We start from the raw sequence: 16,431 nt of genomic DNA on the forward strand, positions 1-16,431 counted from the left end.
AAGTGAAATATCATTCTTCTCTTATGTGATGAGTTCATTCTATTCACATTCCAGCTTAGTATTTTCATTTTTTTTCACAAAACAAACTTTATTTAATTAAGTATTTGAATATATAAGGAATCAAATCACCTATTAATAAACAAAGAGAAAAAAATAGTTAAAATACAAAGGACAAGAAACAAGCAGAAAAATACGCATGTATCTACAAGGGAGAAACCCCCCGCCACACTGATCTTATAATTCCGCTAGTCTTTCTCCATTTCTGCCGCCTTCTCTCTCTTCTGATTTATCCTCTCCTTCAGATTTTCTTCACTCTTCTTTTTTATTTTGTTCTTGTTCTCTCGCTGTCATTTGCCTTGTTCTCACCCCTCCTTTAAATCCTGTTTGGTCGTGCTCTCTTGATCTTTCAATGTCTTTCCTATTCCTTTTCCAGAAATCCGCTGCTTTTTCTACTGAGTCAATTTTGTATCTTTTTTGCTTCCAAGTTAGAGATAAGCCTTCAACTTCATCCCACCTAAATGGAATCCCATGTATTTTTAATTGATCTGAGAGGAAATTATAACCTTTTCTCGATTTCAACACACTTTTGGGTATATCTTTGAAGATTTGAATTATTCGGCCATCAATAATTAATTCCTTTTTGAAACTTTGTTGAATTATCAAATCCCTTGTTTGTTTACGCACACAGTTCACCACAATATCCCTGGTTACCTTCCTTTGTCTTGCTACTTTAGAGCTTATGCGATATAGGGTGTCGATTTCCCACGGGAATTGTTCAGCTGGCTCCTCCACAAAATCAGCCAGAATTGGTATCAAAAATTTATAAAGGTTTTCTTGTTCTTGCTCTGGAACCCCGCGTAGCTTAATACAGTTTTGTCTCAATTTTGTTTCAAGCCTTATTATTGTTCGTTTATCCTCTCTCTCCTCTTCTTCAATTTTATTGATTTTAACTTCTGTTTGAATAACACTGTTCTCCAATTGTGTTAGATTACTTTCAAGATTTTCCACTTTATTTGTTATTTTCTCCAAGTCTTTATTTATTTTCTCCAAAGAGCCTTTTATTTCTCCCATTTCTTTTTGTATCTCAGTCCTTATTTCCAATCTCAAATCTGTTCTTAATTTCGCGTTATCCTCTTTCAGTTCCTCTTTCATCCTTCTTATCTCGTCCAACATTGACAGTTCACTATATTCAGTAGGTTTGAGCACTGTATCCATAGATGGTCTTTTGGGTGGTAGAGAAATAGGTTGAGTTGTTGCTTTCCTATTTGCTGACATTTCCTCGGAGTAGTTTAACCACACAGATAATATTTCTATTGGTACACAACCAAACATACAAATAATCACAGCTTAATTTCTCTATTATCTCTATTAACCTATTCAGAGTTCTCTCTATATATATATTTTAATATATTCAATCTGTTCTGTTCTTTTATATACAACTTTAATCCCAATAAGGCACTTGAGAGCACCTGTCCAATTATCAGTACCAGTTATTAAAATTCACAAATTATTTTGTTTTCCCCTTTTACTTTCTTACCCTCTCCCTTACAATTAGGTGACACAGGTGTCACACTCCTCCACCTTCCAATCCCACAAGTCTGCCGCTTTATTATTTATTATTTATTATTTATCAGTAGTTCTTATTCTTTGTCTTTAGGGAGTCAGGTTTTTGTACTGAGCAGCCTTATCTTATTTTGCAGGTGCCTTCAAGGTCAGTTGCAAAACTATTGTCAGAAATGAAAAGCACCCCACTGAGAGAAACTAAGATTTGCAACAACAATAATAATGGTAACTTTCTTCAATATACTATTTCAAATAGTCTCCTTTTGCAAACTGATATTGTTTCACAATCTAACCCTAATATCTGTAATTCCAATAGGTTACAATGAGTACAAATTCCTTATACAATTAAATTTCACCAGATACACCAATGATTTTACCTACAAACTTCAGTTACTAATTTTTCCCCAACAGTTCCCCAATAATTCCCAATGTTCAGGATTCAGTTTATTTCCTTAATTATGTATTCTTCACTGTTTAGGATTCCAAAAACAGAATATGGAGGTAAAAAAGGCATATATGGCCAGCTCTTATACTGTATTTTTCCAGGGTACTGTATCCAGGACAATATTTTTGCTACAGATGTTCTAAAGTGAGATAAATCCAAGTTTTGGATCAGTCCAGTTTTTAAACAAAATCCAGCGTGCTGTTCTTTATAATCCAAATTGAGAAGACAAGAAGGGAAAAAGGGAAGCAGAGTTCGATTAGACAATAGAATTGGGGTGTAAAGTTGAAGAGTTAAATTCCAATCTTTTATTCTGCGCTTGTAAAAATACTTGGTTCCTCTTTCCCATTAAAGAGTTAATCTGCTCTCTCCCAATTAGTTAAGTCCAGAAGCCACCATGCACAACAACAACAATGTTCTTTCTGCTGCTCTTGTACTTTTGCTTATATTGCTTTTATTACACACTTCCTGGTTGGATGAAAATACACAAGCCACAATGAAGACTAACGCAAAGATTTTACTCCAAGAGGAGAGTGTTTTTCTTCTTATTATTGTTTCTTGCTGCTTGGTAAAATTTAAGTGGTAGGCTCGCTCTTGTCGCCGAAGCTGATAGCTGGTTCCGAGCACCCGCGCTCCCCCTGGGCTTCTCTCCGCTCCGATTCCCCCAACCTCTCACCCACTTCTTACTTTACTTTCAAGCTTCTGGGATCGGGCATTGAGTGCTCTCGAGGGTGCCAAAGTGGGCGCCTCTGGCTCCCCTTATCGAGGGGATACTTCGACCCTGCTTTGCTGGATTCTAGCAGAGCCTGGATGCCAGTGACTGCCGTTCCGAGGGAGAGCCTCTCTCAACAACAGCCACCGCGATCGGCCATACCACCGGAAGCCCTCCATAAGTGATTTTGGAGGCTACTGATGTTTGCCTTCCCTGTTGTAGGCAGGCACAAAACTATAATAGGATTGACTAGAGCAGAAGGCCATTTTTCCGCAACTCAAACTTTACTGGAGATATACTGCTACAATGCAAAACCATGATTATTCTCTTTTCCCAGCCCTCCTTCACCATCTTCCCAATGTTGATGATACTTTAAAAAAGGTTCTATCTGCAAAGGGCTAGGAGGAAAAGCAGAGCTGGCTGGTTGTCAAAAGACTTCTTTGTCAGAGACTTCGTTAATAGAGGCATACCTGTATATGAATATTTGTAGTTTCCAGAGGGTGCAGTATCACACTAAACTTTGAAATGATTGGATGCATAGTCTCTCTAATCAGTAATAATAATAATAATAATAATAATAATAATGTTTATAGCCCGCTTTTCCAAAAAGAGATCAAAACAGGTTACAACAAGGGTACAAAACATCGTACAATTTACAACAGTATCAACATCATAAAATATCATTAAAAAATACACCATGTTAAAAACAGATTAAAATTACAGACATTAAAACCAACAACAAACTAGCGTGAAAGTGCAATGTGATGGGGAGAGAACAGATGTCACAACGCATGGGGGAAAGCCTGTTGGAAGAGGTGGGTCTTCAGCTTCTTCCTTCACAATGGCAAAGCTGAGGATGATAACCATAGTATAGATAAGGGCATGCTGTAGAACAGATTTCACTTTGTCTTCACAACCCTGAGTATTGAGAAATTTTGTCTCATTCACCCGTCCAATGCAGTTCTTGCTAACATCTATCTTGCAGCAACTCAAGGGTACACTGTTGTTCTTGCCGGAAGAATTGTACCACTGGCTACCGATCCAGTCTGTGTAGTTGAGGATGCCATAGCACTGAAGCTCCCTTTGTAATTTATCTATGGCCGAAGACTCCACTTTCCCCATCATAGACCACGAATTTGTGTACCATTGGTTCATGCACATCTGTTTTTATCTTTCCTCTATAAATACATCCAAGAACAAAGGCTGCCACTTCTGCAACGAAGATCATCAGGATAATGACCATGAGCTTTCCCAGTTGAACCTTGGACTCACGGATGTAGGCACAGCAGCAAGCCAACGCAAGTATCAGTATCATGAAACCAATAGAAATGATGACTGTTGACAAGAGAGAATATTCGTCTTGAAGAAAGTCATCGTAAGTATTGTAGGCCTTGAGAACATAGATGGCAGTATACTATTTCCTTAACAGTCAGTAAGGAAATAAATTTGTATGAACCATTTAAAAACAAATTTGTCCAATTTGTGGTCTGTGGGACTAAGGAAAGCAGGCACATACACTTTACTTTCCCTATCATCAGGAATAAACCACAAGCAGCAGAATCATTTTTGGATCAAGTGTAAGTAATTGCAGGGAAGCAATATGAATACATAAACAAACTGCATGCACCTGGAAAATGAACACACGAACACACATACACAAAATCAATGGCAAAAAATTTATACCAAAGTCTTTGTGCTAAAAGGAACACAGCAAATTATAATCATTAGGAAAAGCATGTATAAAAAGTGAATGGATTTCACAAAAGAAGTACTCACAACAGGATAAGGGACAACGACAAGAGAAAAATAGACTCGGAGCTGGACTCAGGGAAATACAAGAAAATCAAGATGATTTTCACATTCCTACCAGTCAGTGGGTGTTCTTTATGCTGCCCTCTTGTTACTACATTCTGGAAAGCATAGCTGAACATTCAGCCATATCCTACTTGTTTGCTACTGGCATCACCTACAGTAATTACTAAAGGGGGAAAAGGGGTTATGATATTATGTTTAATAAGATACGCTCAGATGGGTAAGCCAAAGAGCCATGCTGCCCTTTAAACATAAGTTTAATATGCACATTTCATTATTATTTATCAGCTAGAAAGCTTAGGAAGGCAATCATTTTATTTTAGTTCCATGACACAGTATACTGGTGATTTTGTGGCTAAATACTTTGTGCAGTTTCACTGATGGCTTCTTACAATATAATCTTAAGCAATAGACCCCTTTTCAGGCATTCCTTCCTGTGTTGAGTCAACACACAAGCTGGGAGGAAACCATGGACCTTACCGCACAGGGTCTCCCTGGAACGGAATGAGAATGGAACATAAGGGGTCAGGAATGAGTGGGGAACGAGTAGAAGACACATTTTACTGCACACAAAGTCCCTCACTCATTCCATTCCCTTCCTGGCCCCTTCCATTCTGTTCTCATTCCGTTCTGGGGAGCCTGTGCGGTAAGGTCCCATGTTATCTCTTTCCCACCCATTGTTGTTTCATTTGCATGGAAAGTGAAGAATGTGAAGCCAAGAAGTTTCAGTACAGATGGATAATCTCTATGCAAGCAAGAACACCGATTTCCAGATTTCCACACATATGAGAGCCATAGAATAATAAAATCATAGAATCAGAGTTGGAAGAGACCACAAGGGCCATCCAGTGCATCCCCTGCCATGCAGGAACTCACAATCAAATCACCCCCAACAGATGGTAATCCAGCTTCTGTTTAAAGACCTCTAAGGAAGGAGGCTCCACTACACTCCGAGGGAGTTTGTTCCACTGTCAAACAGCCATTACTGTCAGGACGTTCCTCCTAAAGTTGAGGTGGAATCTCTTTTCCTTAGCTTGCATCCATTGTTCAGGGTCCTATTCTCTGGAGAAGCAGAAAACAAGCTTGCTCCAGCCTCAATATTCAAATATTTAAACAAGCCTATCATACCACTTCTTACTCTTCTCTTCTCCAGGCTAAACATACCTAGCTCCCTAAGCCTCTCCTCATAGGGCATGGTTTCCAGACCCTTCGCCATTTTGGTTGCCCCCCTCTGGACACGTTCCAGCTTTTCAACATCCTTTTTGAATTGTGGTGCCCAGAACTAAACACAATATTCTAGGTGAGGCCTGACCAAAGCAGAATAGAATGACACTATTACAGCTGTCCCTCTTGATTCGCGGTCTTGCAGTTTGAGTCCCTCGGTCTTTCATGGAGAGCAAGCTGGGAGGGACATAATGGCACATGTGTGGGGTGTGCGTGCAGTGCCGCATGCAGGAGTATACCCTTACTGTAATCAATGAGCCTCCAATATTGACAATTTTGTGATTCACGGGGGAGGGAATCCGGAATGGATCCCTCGCAAATTGGAAGGGACAACTGTACGTCCCTTGATCTAAACACTATGCTTCTATTGATACAGCCTAGAATCACATTGACCTTTATAGCTGCCATATCACACTGTTGAGTCATGTTCAACTTGTGGTCTACTTGGATTCCTAGATCCCTTTCACTCATTGTCTTGATAAGCCATGTGTCCCCCCATCCTATATCTATGCATTTCATTTTTCCACCCTAATTGCAATACCTTACATTTCTCTGTGTTGAAATTCATTTTGTTAGCTTTGGCTCAGCTTTCTAATCTATTAACATCATTATGAATTTTGATCCTGTCCTCTCGGGTATTAGCTATTCCTCTTAATTTGCCATCTGAAAATTTAATAAGCATACCCTCTATCCTTTTATCTAAGTCATTGATAAAGATGTTGAATAGCACTGAGCCCAGGACAGAACCCTGGTCATTTCTTTCCAGGATGAGCCATTGCTGAGCACTCTTTGGATTCAGCCAGTGAACCAATTACAAATCCATTTAACAGTTGCAGTGTCTAACCCACATTTTACTTGCTTGTTTGCAAGAATGTCATGGGAGATCTTTCAAAGGCCTTACTGGAATCAAGATATGCAATATCCACAGTCTTCACTTCATCTACCAAGCTGGTAATTTTATCAAAGAAAGAGAGATCAGATTTGTCTGGCATGACGTGATTTTCAGAAACCCATGTTGAGTTTTTGTGATTATGGCATTCCCTTCTAAATCTTCTCAGACTCTCTGTTTTATGGTCTGCTCTAGAACCTTTCCTGGTATTAATGTCAGACTAACTGGATGATAATTGTTGGGATCCTCTATTTTTCCTTTTTTGAAGATGGGGACGCTTACCCTCCTCCAGTCTGCTGGGACTTCAACTGTTCTCCAGAAGTTCTCAAAGATTATTGCCAATGGCTCTGAGATTACATTTGCCAGTTCTTTTAATCCCCTTGGATGTAGTTTTTCTAGTCCCGGAGACTTAAATTTATTTAGATTAACCAGGTATTCCTGTACTATCTCTTTAATTATTCTCTGCTGCATTTCCCCTATGGTATCCTCTGCTTCATTTTCCTCAGATTGAGCACCCTTTTCCTTTTGTAAGAAGATTACAAAATCTTGAGGCAAAGAAGTTGTTGAGTAATTCTGCCTTTTCTCTGTCCCCTGTTAACATTTCACCATCTTTTCCATGTAGTGGCCCTACCATTTCCATCTTCCTTTTGCTGCAAACATACCCCCCCAAAGCCATTTTTATTGTTCTTAACCTCTCTACCAAGCTTGACTTCATTCTGTGCTTTAGCTTTTCTGACTTTACACCTACATGTGCTAGCTATTTCTTTGAATTCTTCTTTTCTGATTCCCCTGCTTTCTATTTCTTATACATGTTCCATTTAAAACTTAGCTCACTTCAAAATTCTTTAGTCACCCATCCCAGTTTCTTGAGACACTTTCCATTTTTCCTTCTTTTTTGGAACACTTTAAGATTGTGCCTTTAGTATCTCCCTTTTGAGAAACTCCCATCCACCCTGAACTCCCTTCTTTTTAAATATTCCATCCTGAGCATAAGATCACCCAAATTATTTCCATAAGTTTACTAAAATCTAATCTCCTAAGTTTAGAATGCCTCTCTGACTATGCCTGGTTTCTTCTTTCCACTGTATAGCAAACTCCAGGAGAACATGACCATTCCCACCTAAGGAGCCCACCACTTCCATCCTATTAACTAGGTCATCCCTGTTGGTTAGGATCAGATCTGAATTAGCTGACCCCCTTGTTGCCTCCTCCACCTTTTGGATAATGAAATTGTCTTCTAGGCAACTGAGGAATTTGCTCACTGTGATTCTAGACTGCATCAATAGAAGTAGAGTGTCTAGATCAAGGGAAGTAATAATACCACTCTATTCTGCTTTGGTCACACCTTCATTGGAACATTACTGTGCACAATAATTCAAAAAGGATGTTGATATCCTGGAGCATGTCCAGAGTGGAGCATGTCCAGAGTGGTGGGAGGAACCAAAATAGTGAAAGGTCAAGAGGTATGTTTAAATATTTGAAGGGATATCATATAAAAGATGGAACAAGTTTGTTTTCTGCAGCTCCAGAGAACCGGACATGGAGCAATGGATAGAAATTACAGGAAAAGAGATTCCACCTAAACATTGGAGAAACTTCCTTATGATAAGAGTTTGTTGACAGTGGAATATGCTGCCTTGGAGTGTAGTGGAATCAGTTGTTGAATTGTGGCTCAGCATGTGAGTAAACCGAAATGATTCCATCACTCTAATCTAGTCAAGATAAAAAATATGAATTTGATGCATATGACAGTTATACTTGCTGAACACTGTTTACACAACTATATCTGAGTTCCTACATTGTGCTTGCATGGTGTAGATTCCCACTCATGCAGTTAAGAGGTGGATGTGCTACACCACCCTTCTTCTGCATACTAACATTGTGCAACCATTTGTGTATCTTTGGATGGGATTGCTGTTTATACAATATCAGTGAATCCAGTGGTACCTTGAAGACAATGGTGAATCATTATGAACCATCCAAGCATGTGCCACACTTGCAGATCTCCATTTATGCAACTCTAACCTGAACCTGGCCAATATATATATACCAAATCATTCCTCTATGCATGAAGATATATATAATATATATATATATATAATATATATATATATCTTCATGCATAAGAAGGATGATGTATACTTAAAATAGGGAAAGGATTACATCCTATGACTTGAATGCATACACAATGCTAAAAAGTACCACTGCATATCAGAGACTTAGGCATATGACACCCAAGAATTTCTGGCCATGATCTCCATCCCCACAAAAAACAAATGCTTTTAACATTCAGCTCCCCATTCCTGCAACATTACTGGGCACACCAATGGTTCCAAATATATCTATCATTCATGCAAAGAGCCCCAAAAATAAGCACACCACACCATGTTGCCCTTTAAATCTGAGAATTTAGTCTTATATCCAGGATTCAACAGCATTTTCTAGAACTGGCTCAGAGTATCACTTCAGTGCATCTGCATAAACTCAATGAAGAGGGAAAATTCACAGCAGTCTAAACGAATATTTCATACACCATCCCCACTTCAATGCTGTTAATTTTAAGATGCAGATAAAAATTTATCCCTTTTTCCATATCATATCCTCTAAAGGTCTGTGATCACTACTGGTTAGATTGATGAGATTCATGAAAGTAAAAACAAACAACGAAATGCCTGGATTTAAGAGAGGGAAAATCTTTCATTTTTAAATATCCCTTTTGAAATGTCAGAGCAAAAAGCTCTTTATATCGGAGTTTCTTATCACTACCTAGACAGACTTAAAAAACAAGCACATAATTATCAAAGGTTGTAAAACTTGATGAATAAGACATGCATGGAAATGTATCTTTACTCAGTTCTAACTCCAACTTCATTATTCATAATCGTTATGCGTGAATTATCTTGTGTATTTACATTCCACCCCTTGTAAACAGTAAGATTGATTTTAAAAAAACAACAGATGCACAGAGACAGGAGGATTTGAATAACCTCAGCAAATATGCCTTCCGTTTATCATAATTTTCTGCATTTAAAAGCTTACTACAGAGGAAAATGATTTTCCTGGATGCTAGTACGGATTTCCATGGGGGAAAGGGGATGAAAGCAATATTCTTTAACAGTTCTTATTGTTCATTGAGAGACACGGTGCAGAGGTATCTCATTGACAAACAACGCAAGGATTCTGAAGGCTGCATATGTTTTGGGATCTACATTCCTACCACTAGAATCAATGATGTGAAGGAGAACTGCTAGGAGTGCTGGTGGAAGTGGAAAGCACAGTTTAGTCTTATCCTATTTCCAAACTAGTGTGGCAAAGACTCACAAATTATAGATTGGTAATCACAATCCTACTAAGGAGCAACTATGTCTGAAAGAGATGGAATTTTTCATGTAAAACTGCAAGGGGCCAGCCATGACCACTGAAAGCTAGAGCCCCTGCACTGGACGAAAATGCAGAGAGGTAAGAATTAAACATCCAGAGGTCCAGACACTGTCATTCTTAAATATTCTTGTACAAAATATGTTGGGCTGCAAACAAATAATTTTGCAAAACGTGCAGAACATATTTGGTTTTTGTGGCTGCAGCCCACAGCTTGGGGTAAGATGAAAATGAGCAGCTTTTCCAAGTTACCCCTCCGGACCTCTAACACTTTGCCACATTTTGATAATCAGCTGATGAAGCTCTGTGCTGATACGTCTCTGCAACTGGTCTGGAGAATTGAGAAGAGAGTGCTTTTTGACCATGTTTGTAGAACTATAGTCAATGGGTTTATATGCCAGTTGGTGACTAGGGCTCCCATGTCAGGGTAAGGAGTTTCTACTAAAACTTTTAAGCAAAAATGTTAAGGAGGGAAGAGTCTTACTCCCAGATGGGTGTACAGCTCAAATAATGGTCTTCTAACTAACTGAACCCAGTCCATCTGACTTAGAATCCTACCAGCCCCACATTATTATTAAGGCCTTGGAACAGCTCAAGGCAGTAACAACCAACACCATAAGTTTGAACTTTAGGCTGATGATGTGTTGACTTTTTAATCGCACCCAGAATGGATGATTCTTGCCTAAAAAGGACAATTGAGTCCTTTGGTAGTTATTAACTTCATACTAAAAGCAAAAACCGGACGGACCTAATGGGCTTGCAACTCTCCCTCAGGTTTTTCCTATTTGGGAGTAATCATCACGAAAGACATCAGCAGCTCATAACCCCCAAAATAGAACCAGTAGATAATGGATGCCTTCATGAATCTAACGAATGGAAGGCTTTAAATCTTTCCTCGGCAGGATTGCCTATCAAAATGTTCATGATGCCACAACTCTTTTTTTCTGTTTCAAACAATCCCAATGATCCTTCCCCCATTTAGATTCAGAATGTCAAAAATTAATTATTCAATTTATTTCAATAAACTGAAACCTAGATTTCCCAATCCAATAGACATATCACTTCCAAGACAGTGGTAAATCTAGAAGTTTTATAATATGGGAAAAGTTCCCACCCCCCCCCCAACCCCCACCCCCCCCACCCCCCCCCCCCCATGAATTCACGGTTGCCGTTACACCAGAACTTCAAAAAAGAAACTTAGTGGGGTTAATCTAATCCATTTTTACCTAGCTCCCTACTCATTTGACATAAACAGAAACACATACTAGCTCCAGACCCCCCCTCCCATTAACCCCCTTATTTTGCATTCTCTTTCTCACTTAGATTATCGGTTCCCACTAATAAGGTTACTGAAAAGACATGGACTCTAGGGCACCTTACACCTGTTCTTTGGTGGATTACCAAAGACCAGCACCACCACCATAAAAATTTCTCTACAACAAGCTAACATTACTTGGCTTCAAGTCCACCAAATTGTTTCCTTTGCATCACATCTAGCCTCAGCAGGAGAATCCCCATGTCTGCACTCCTTTTTTAAAAAAACTTTTGTTTGAACACCACATCACATACTGAACGGATGGTGGCAGTTATCTACTAACATTTCCTGGAACACACTTATGGGGAAGGCCAATATACCCACTTATTTGGCAAGCAGAATTGAAAACCATGATTTCAGACACTGCATGGGCTCATATTTGGTCTTCACCCCTATACAAATCCCCTTCAGCATCTGTGATGGAGAATCCTTTGAAAACAATCTACAGATGGTATCTCACACCTGTAACACTATCTAAAATGGTTAAAACTCTTTCTCCAGATCTGCTGGAGGGGTTGTAAATTAGAGGCTCTTATATTCATATATGAATTGAATGTCCTAAAGTGAGAAAATTCAGAGATGCAGTTCTCTATCAAATTTCTGTTTAATTTTGCTTTTGCTTTCTATATTTGTTAAAGGTAATTCTAACTTGAAACATAGGAAACTGATCATTTTTCTCATTACTGCTTCCAGAAGTAGCCAAATGTGGAAAGTCAGGTGACCTCTCCATTCTGAACTGATGGACTAGAATTTGGGGTATGTAGTTGATGGGAAAACTGTCTGCTATGACAAGGTTTTGCATTGGCCACAAAAGGTCTGACACATTTCAAGAAGACTGGATGATTTTTATTGACTATGTTAATCAACACTCTGACTGGATCCAATCTCCTACTTCACAGACGGATCTTTGGATGGACACTCTACAACTTGACAAGCTCTTGATGAGAACTAATTCTCTAATTCTGCTGCAGAATGACTATTCATCAAATACATACTGTTGGCCCTTGTAGTTAATTGTTGCTGTTGTTTTTTGTCATTGTTCTACAGACTTTATGTGCTTTATTGTAAAAATTCAATGAAAATTAATTAGAAAAAAAGATACATTGATTTATTTTTTTTCCCTCACCTTGACTTAAGATGTGCTCTCTGGGTCACTGAAGTGATATGAATGTTGATACTGTTATCTACATGTTTACGGGGAATTTGTATTTTAGATGATAGTAGCTTAAGTCGTCTTGCTGGACAACTAGGATTTACACAAGTGTTGACTTGGCAATTGATTCAGTGAATCTACTGTAGTTGGGACTACCAATGAGTTTTTAGGTCCACATTTTTGGGTGGTTTTAGTTGAGTAGATGAAACTCAATTATTCAAGCTAACAGTTGATTTTGTACGTAGGTTGGTTGACTGGTTTGTTATTGTGTTTGTACCTACTAGAGCCGTAGGATCATCAGGAAAAGGCATTCTCTTGTGCCCGCCACCATCCCAGACTCACTTAGTAAGGACATGGGAGAGAGACTTCTTGGTGGCTGCTCCTACTCTCTGGAACCCCCTTCTGCAGGAGGCTAGTATGGCCCCCTCCCTATTGGCCTGAATATTTTTATTCAGGCAGGCTTTTTAAAATCATGACAGGGTGGCTTTGATAAGGAGTATGTGTTTTAGATTATGTTTTATAACTTTTGTATGATTTTAATCTTAATTTTATACTGTTTTAACTAGGTTGTTTTGTGCTTTATAAATTATTTTTAAAGGGCTTTCATCTTGTGAGCCACCTTGGGTCCCTTTTTGGGAGAAAGATGACATAAAATGAAATAAATAAATAAAAAAAATACTTTTGAAGCTGTTTTCTTAAAGGTAGTTTACATCTTAAGGGGTTGCTGGTCAACCACAGGAACTTAGGGACAATCCTAACTATGTGGACCAGTTGAACTTTGGCATTGTTGTGGACTGGGCCTTGGTTGCTCTTGTGTCCCTTATACTTTTTAAAAATAGTCATGCAACCAGAATGGCAGGATATCCAAAGAGACAGAGTGAGGTGTATCTGGATCAAAAGAGCATTTGCGTCTTCTTTTTTCTCATTCTCAGCACACTGAGACACTCAATGGGGGGAGTCAATTGTTAAGACATGTTTGCCCCTGTATGAAAACAGAATACCAGCACTTGAGGGGGTTTCCTCAGCTAAAATCATTGCATTTGGTGCAAAATGCTATGTTCTGTATGAAGCAACACAAAACCGAATTATCATTATCTTTCTTTTCTTTTCATTTTGCAAAATTGACCACGAATTTTTTTTAAGAGTTAAAAATAAAGCAAACTTTCACAATATTGCTTGGCAGGGAGAAACCTTTTGACTGTTTTTTGTTCCCACAAGCAGTAATGAAATAAGAAAAGATTTACTAACTGATACAATATACACATGATTCTAAGCTTTATCCTTCATTTTCACCAAATGCAGCTAGGGCAGTGGCTATTCCTCTGAACTAGTAGCTGGAGTACGGTCGATAAATGGAGATTTAATCCAGAAAGATGGAGGCTTTGTTAGTAGGTGCTGCATTTATCCAGTTAATTTATCCTGATTTAAAAAAGACTGCATTTCCTAGGCAGAAGCAGCTTCATAGAGTGTAGATGCTCAAAAATCCATCTCTGACACCTGAAGTCTCAGTGACACAGAGTGGTTTTGATCAGCTTTGGCTGATTTACAAACTAGAATCCTCCATGGATGGGGAGACTGGGAAGAGTTATCCATGCACTGATCATGCCGCATACCCTACACATATGAATTATTGCAATGCAGTATATCTGGAGCTACCACTGAAGAGAATCCAGAAAGACTGAAGACAGACCAAGCTTGATACAAAGAAAGTGTGTTGACACCTAAAGTGCAAAAGAATGCTGGTTGGTGGCTTTCATGTCATGAATGCAGTGAAACCAAGCTTATCTTTATGCCCGACTAAAAGGTTTCATATCTTGGAAAACTGAAATAAAACCCAGAGCTGATTCACTAGATCACTGACATGAAAACCACTGGCCAGAACTGTCCCTAAATGTATGCCTCTGCTGACATAAATATGTGACAAAGCTAAGCAAGAGGTTGGGAAGGAAAGGATATGAGAATATATCTTTTTTATAAAAAAAAATGTTAAAAATGTGTGTGTTTTCCCAATGTGGGGGAACCTGATGAGAAGAATCCTGGACTGATTAGAACCTTTGCCATTCAGGACTTATTCTCTGACAATATGCGACTTTTTTTTTTTCAAAGCACAACACAGCATTTGTTTGAGTAGGAAAAGACATTTTCATACAGAAATAACTGTTTTCTGTAGCAAATAATAATAATAATAATAATAATAATAATAATAATAATCCCATGTGACTTTTGAGCAGACTAAATTACCAGCTACAGCATTTCTGCATAGAATGTCATGTTTCTGCTTATATATATTATTTTCTGTGCAAAAAAAATCTTGTTCTCTGCAGAAAAAAAAATCACATGTGAGTTTTGTACACAATAAATCCCAAAGTGCAAATAATCTTAAGGAACTGGGTAGTCTTGCAGTGAGAAGAAAATGACTGAAAATACTAATTTCTTCTTTTGAGAACAAAAATTAGTGATAAATTGCATCCCTAGCAGAGATGTTAGATTGCCCATTCCATGTCATTCAATTACACTATTATTAAGAACACAAAATTCCCACTGAATCAGATCAGCCTGATAGTACACATTCTACTTATACTGTTGTTCTTGATTTTTTAGTTAATTGTATTTTATAAATATACAATATTTTGATCATATGAGAAGTACAAGCTTGATCTGATCTATGTCCACAGAATCCAGTCAGATGTGTAAGTTCCATGAACTCACTAGCATCCCTCCTCTCCATTCAGAAATTGAGAATTTCTAGCATTAACTCTAGAAACAGCCTGATCTATACTGGGAATCAATGATTAGAGACTGCATGGGCAAAGAAATCATGGGATGGTTAAGATAGCTGCATAAACCTGTCAGGATTCTAGTTTGTACTGTTTTATCAATTGGCACAATTGGTAATATAAAAGAAAGAGAAAATATGGGAATGAACAGAAGGAAATGAATGCTGTGGCAAACTTTAGACCAGATGTTTAGATAAAGTCCAAAACCCCAAGCTGACCAATGGTGGATTCCTAAGGCTTTTATGAGGTTTGTACACCTAACAATCATTTATCTTTTAATCATGTTATTGATACCAAAGAGCACGCATCCTCATGTACTTTACTAGTCCTCAAAAGAAGCAGAAACTTTGGAGTATCCAATGGAATCCATAGAAGAAGAAAGACACAGAACTCAAAATGCTCAAAATATTATTGTTTTATTTGTTCAAGAAACAGTTACATTTCAGCCTGTATGAAGTCTTAAGGCCATCTTCAGATGGTTATTTAGAATCAAAGTGCAGATATTTTTGAACCAGGAAATCTCAGACCATTTACTGACTTTCAGAGTAAGCAGAGGCCAAAATACATGAAACATTTCTATTTATAAAACAATCAATTTTGAGCATCTTGAGACATGTCTCTTGTAGCTTTCAGGGCTTTTTTTTATCCCCACCATTTCCATCAGTAGTAGCAAGTATTTGCTCCAAGCATCAGTTACTTGCCTGGTGACAGAACTGATCTTTTCCTCAATTCTTTACCTACTCAGAAACAACTTGAGTGAAAATTCATTACATTTGGGATCTGCTTGGGAACTGTCTCCGAAATCCTGATGAAGGAGTCTTTCCCACTAATGTACATGCAGGTGAGAAAAAATGGCAAACTACTGCAAGGGATTAGTATTTGCATGTTTGACATTAATTAATGGAATAAATACAGGAATATGTGACTAGCAAGCTTTTTTTTTTACTACTAAAATCTCTGTAACACAAAATAATGTCTCAAATAAAACATCACAAAGCAAGACCAAGGGATCAAGCAGACCAGCTACTCAAGCTACAGACACTCCCTGTTTGGTGCAGGACCACGACAACCAGACAATGTGGTTCTGAGGACAGTTGCCACTGTAGTCTGCAATGGATCACCAGAAAAGAGTGCTTTTTTGCACTCGTTTTGCAGCCGGGTTTGGG

The 16,431-nt window shown here is 38.4% G+C and overlaps 1 protein-coding gene across 1 annotated transcript; it reads right to left on the reverse strand.

Annotated features, from left to right (window-relative positions):
- Positions 1-1,289: 1,289 nt before the first annotated feature.
- Positions 1,290-10,385, reverse strand: LOC121920706 (tetraspanin-36-like). The gene is given in 4 exon segments (XM_042447858.1): positions 1,290-1,310; positions 3,558-3,828; positions 3,830-4,131; positions 10,290-10,385. Coding segments are annotated over 4 exon segments (690 nt in total).
- Between the last annotated feature and the right edge of the window lie 6,046 nt (positions 10,386-16,431).

This window comes from Sceloporus undulatus, chromosome 2 (genome assembly GCF_019175285.1).
Source record: "Sceloporus undulatus isolate JIND9_A2432 ecotype Alabama chromosome 2, SceUnd_v1.1, whole genome shotgun sequence".
Classification (NCBI taxonomy): Eukaryota; Metazoa; Chordata; class Lepidosauria; order Squamata; family Phrynosomatidae; genus Sceloporus; species Sceloporus undulatus.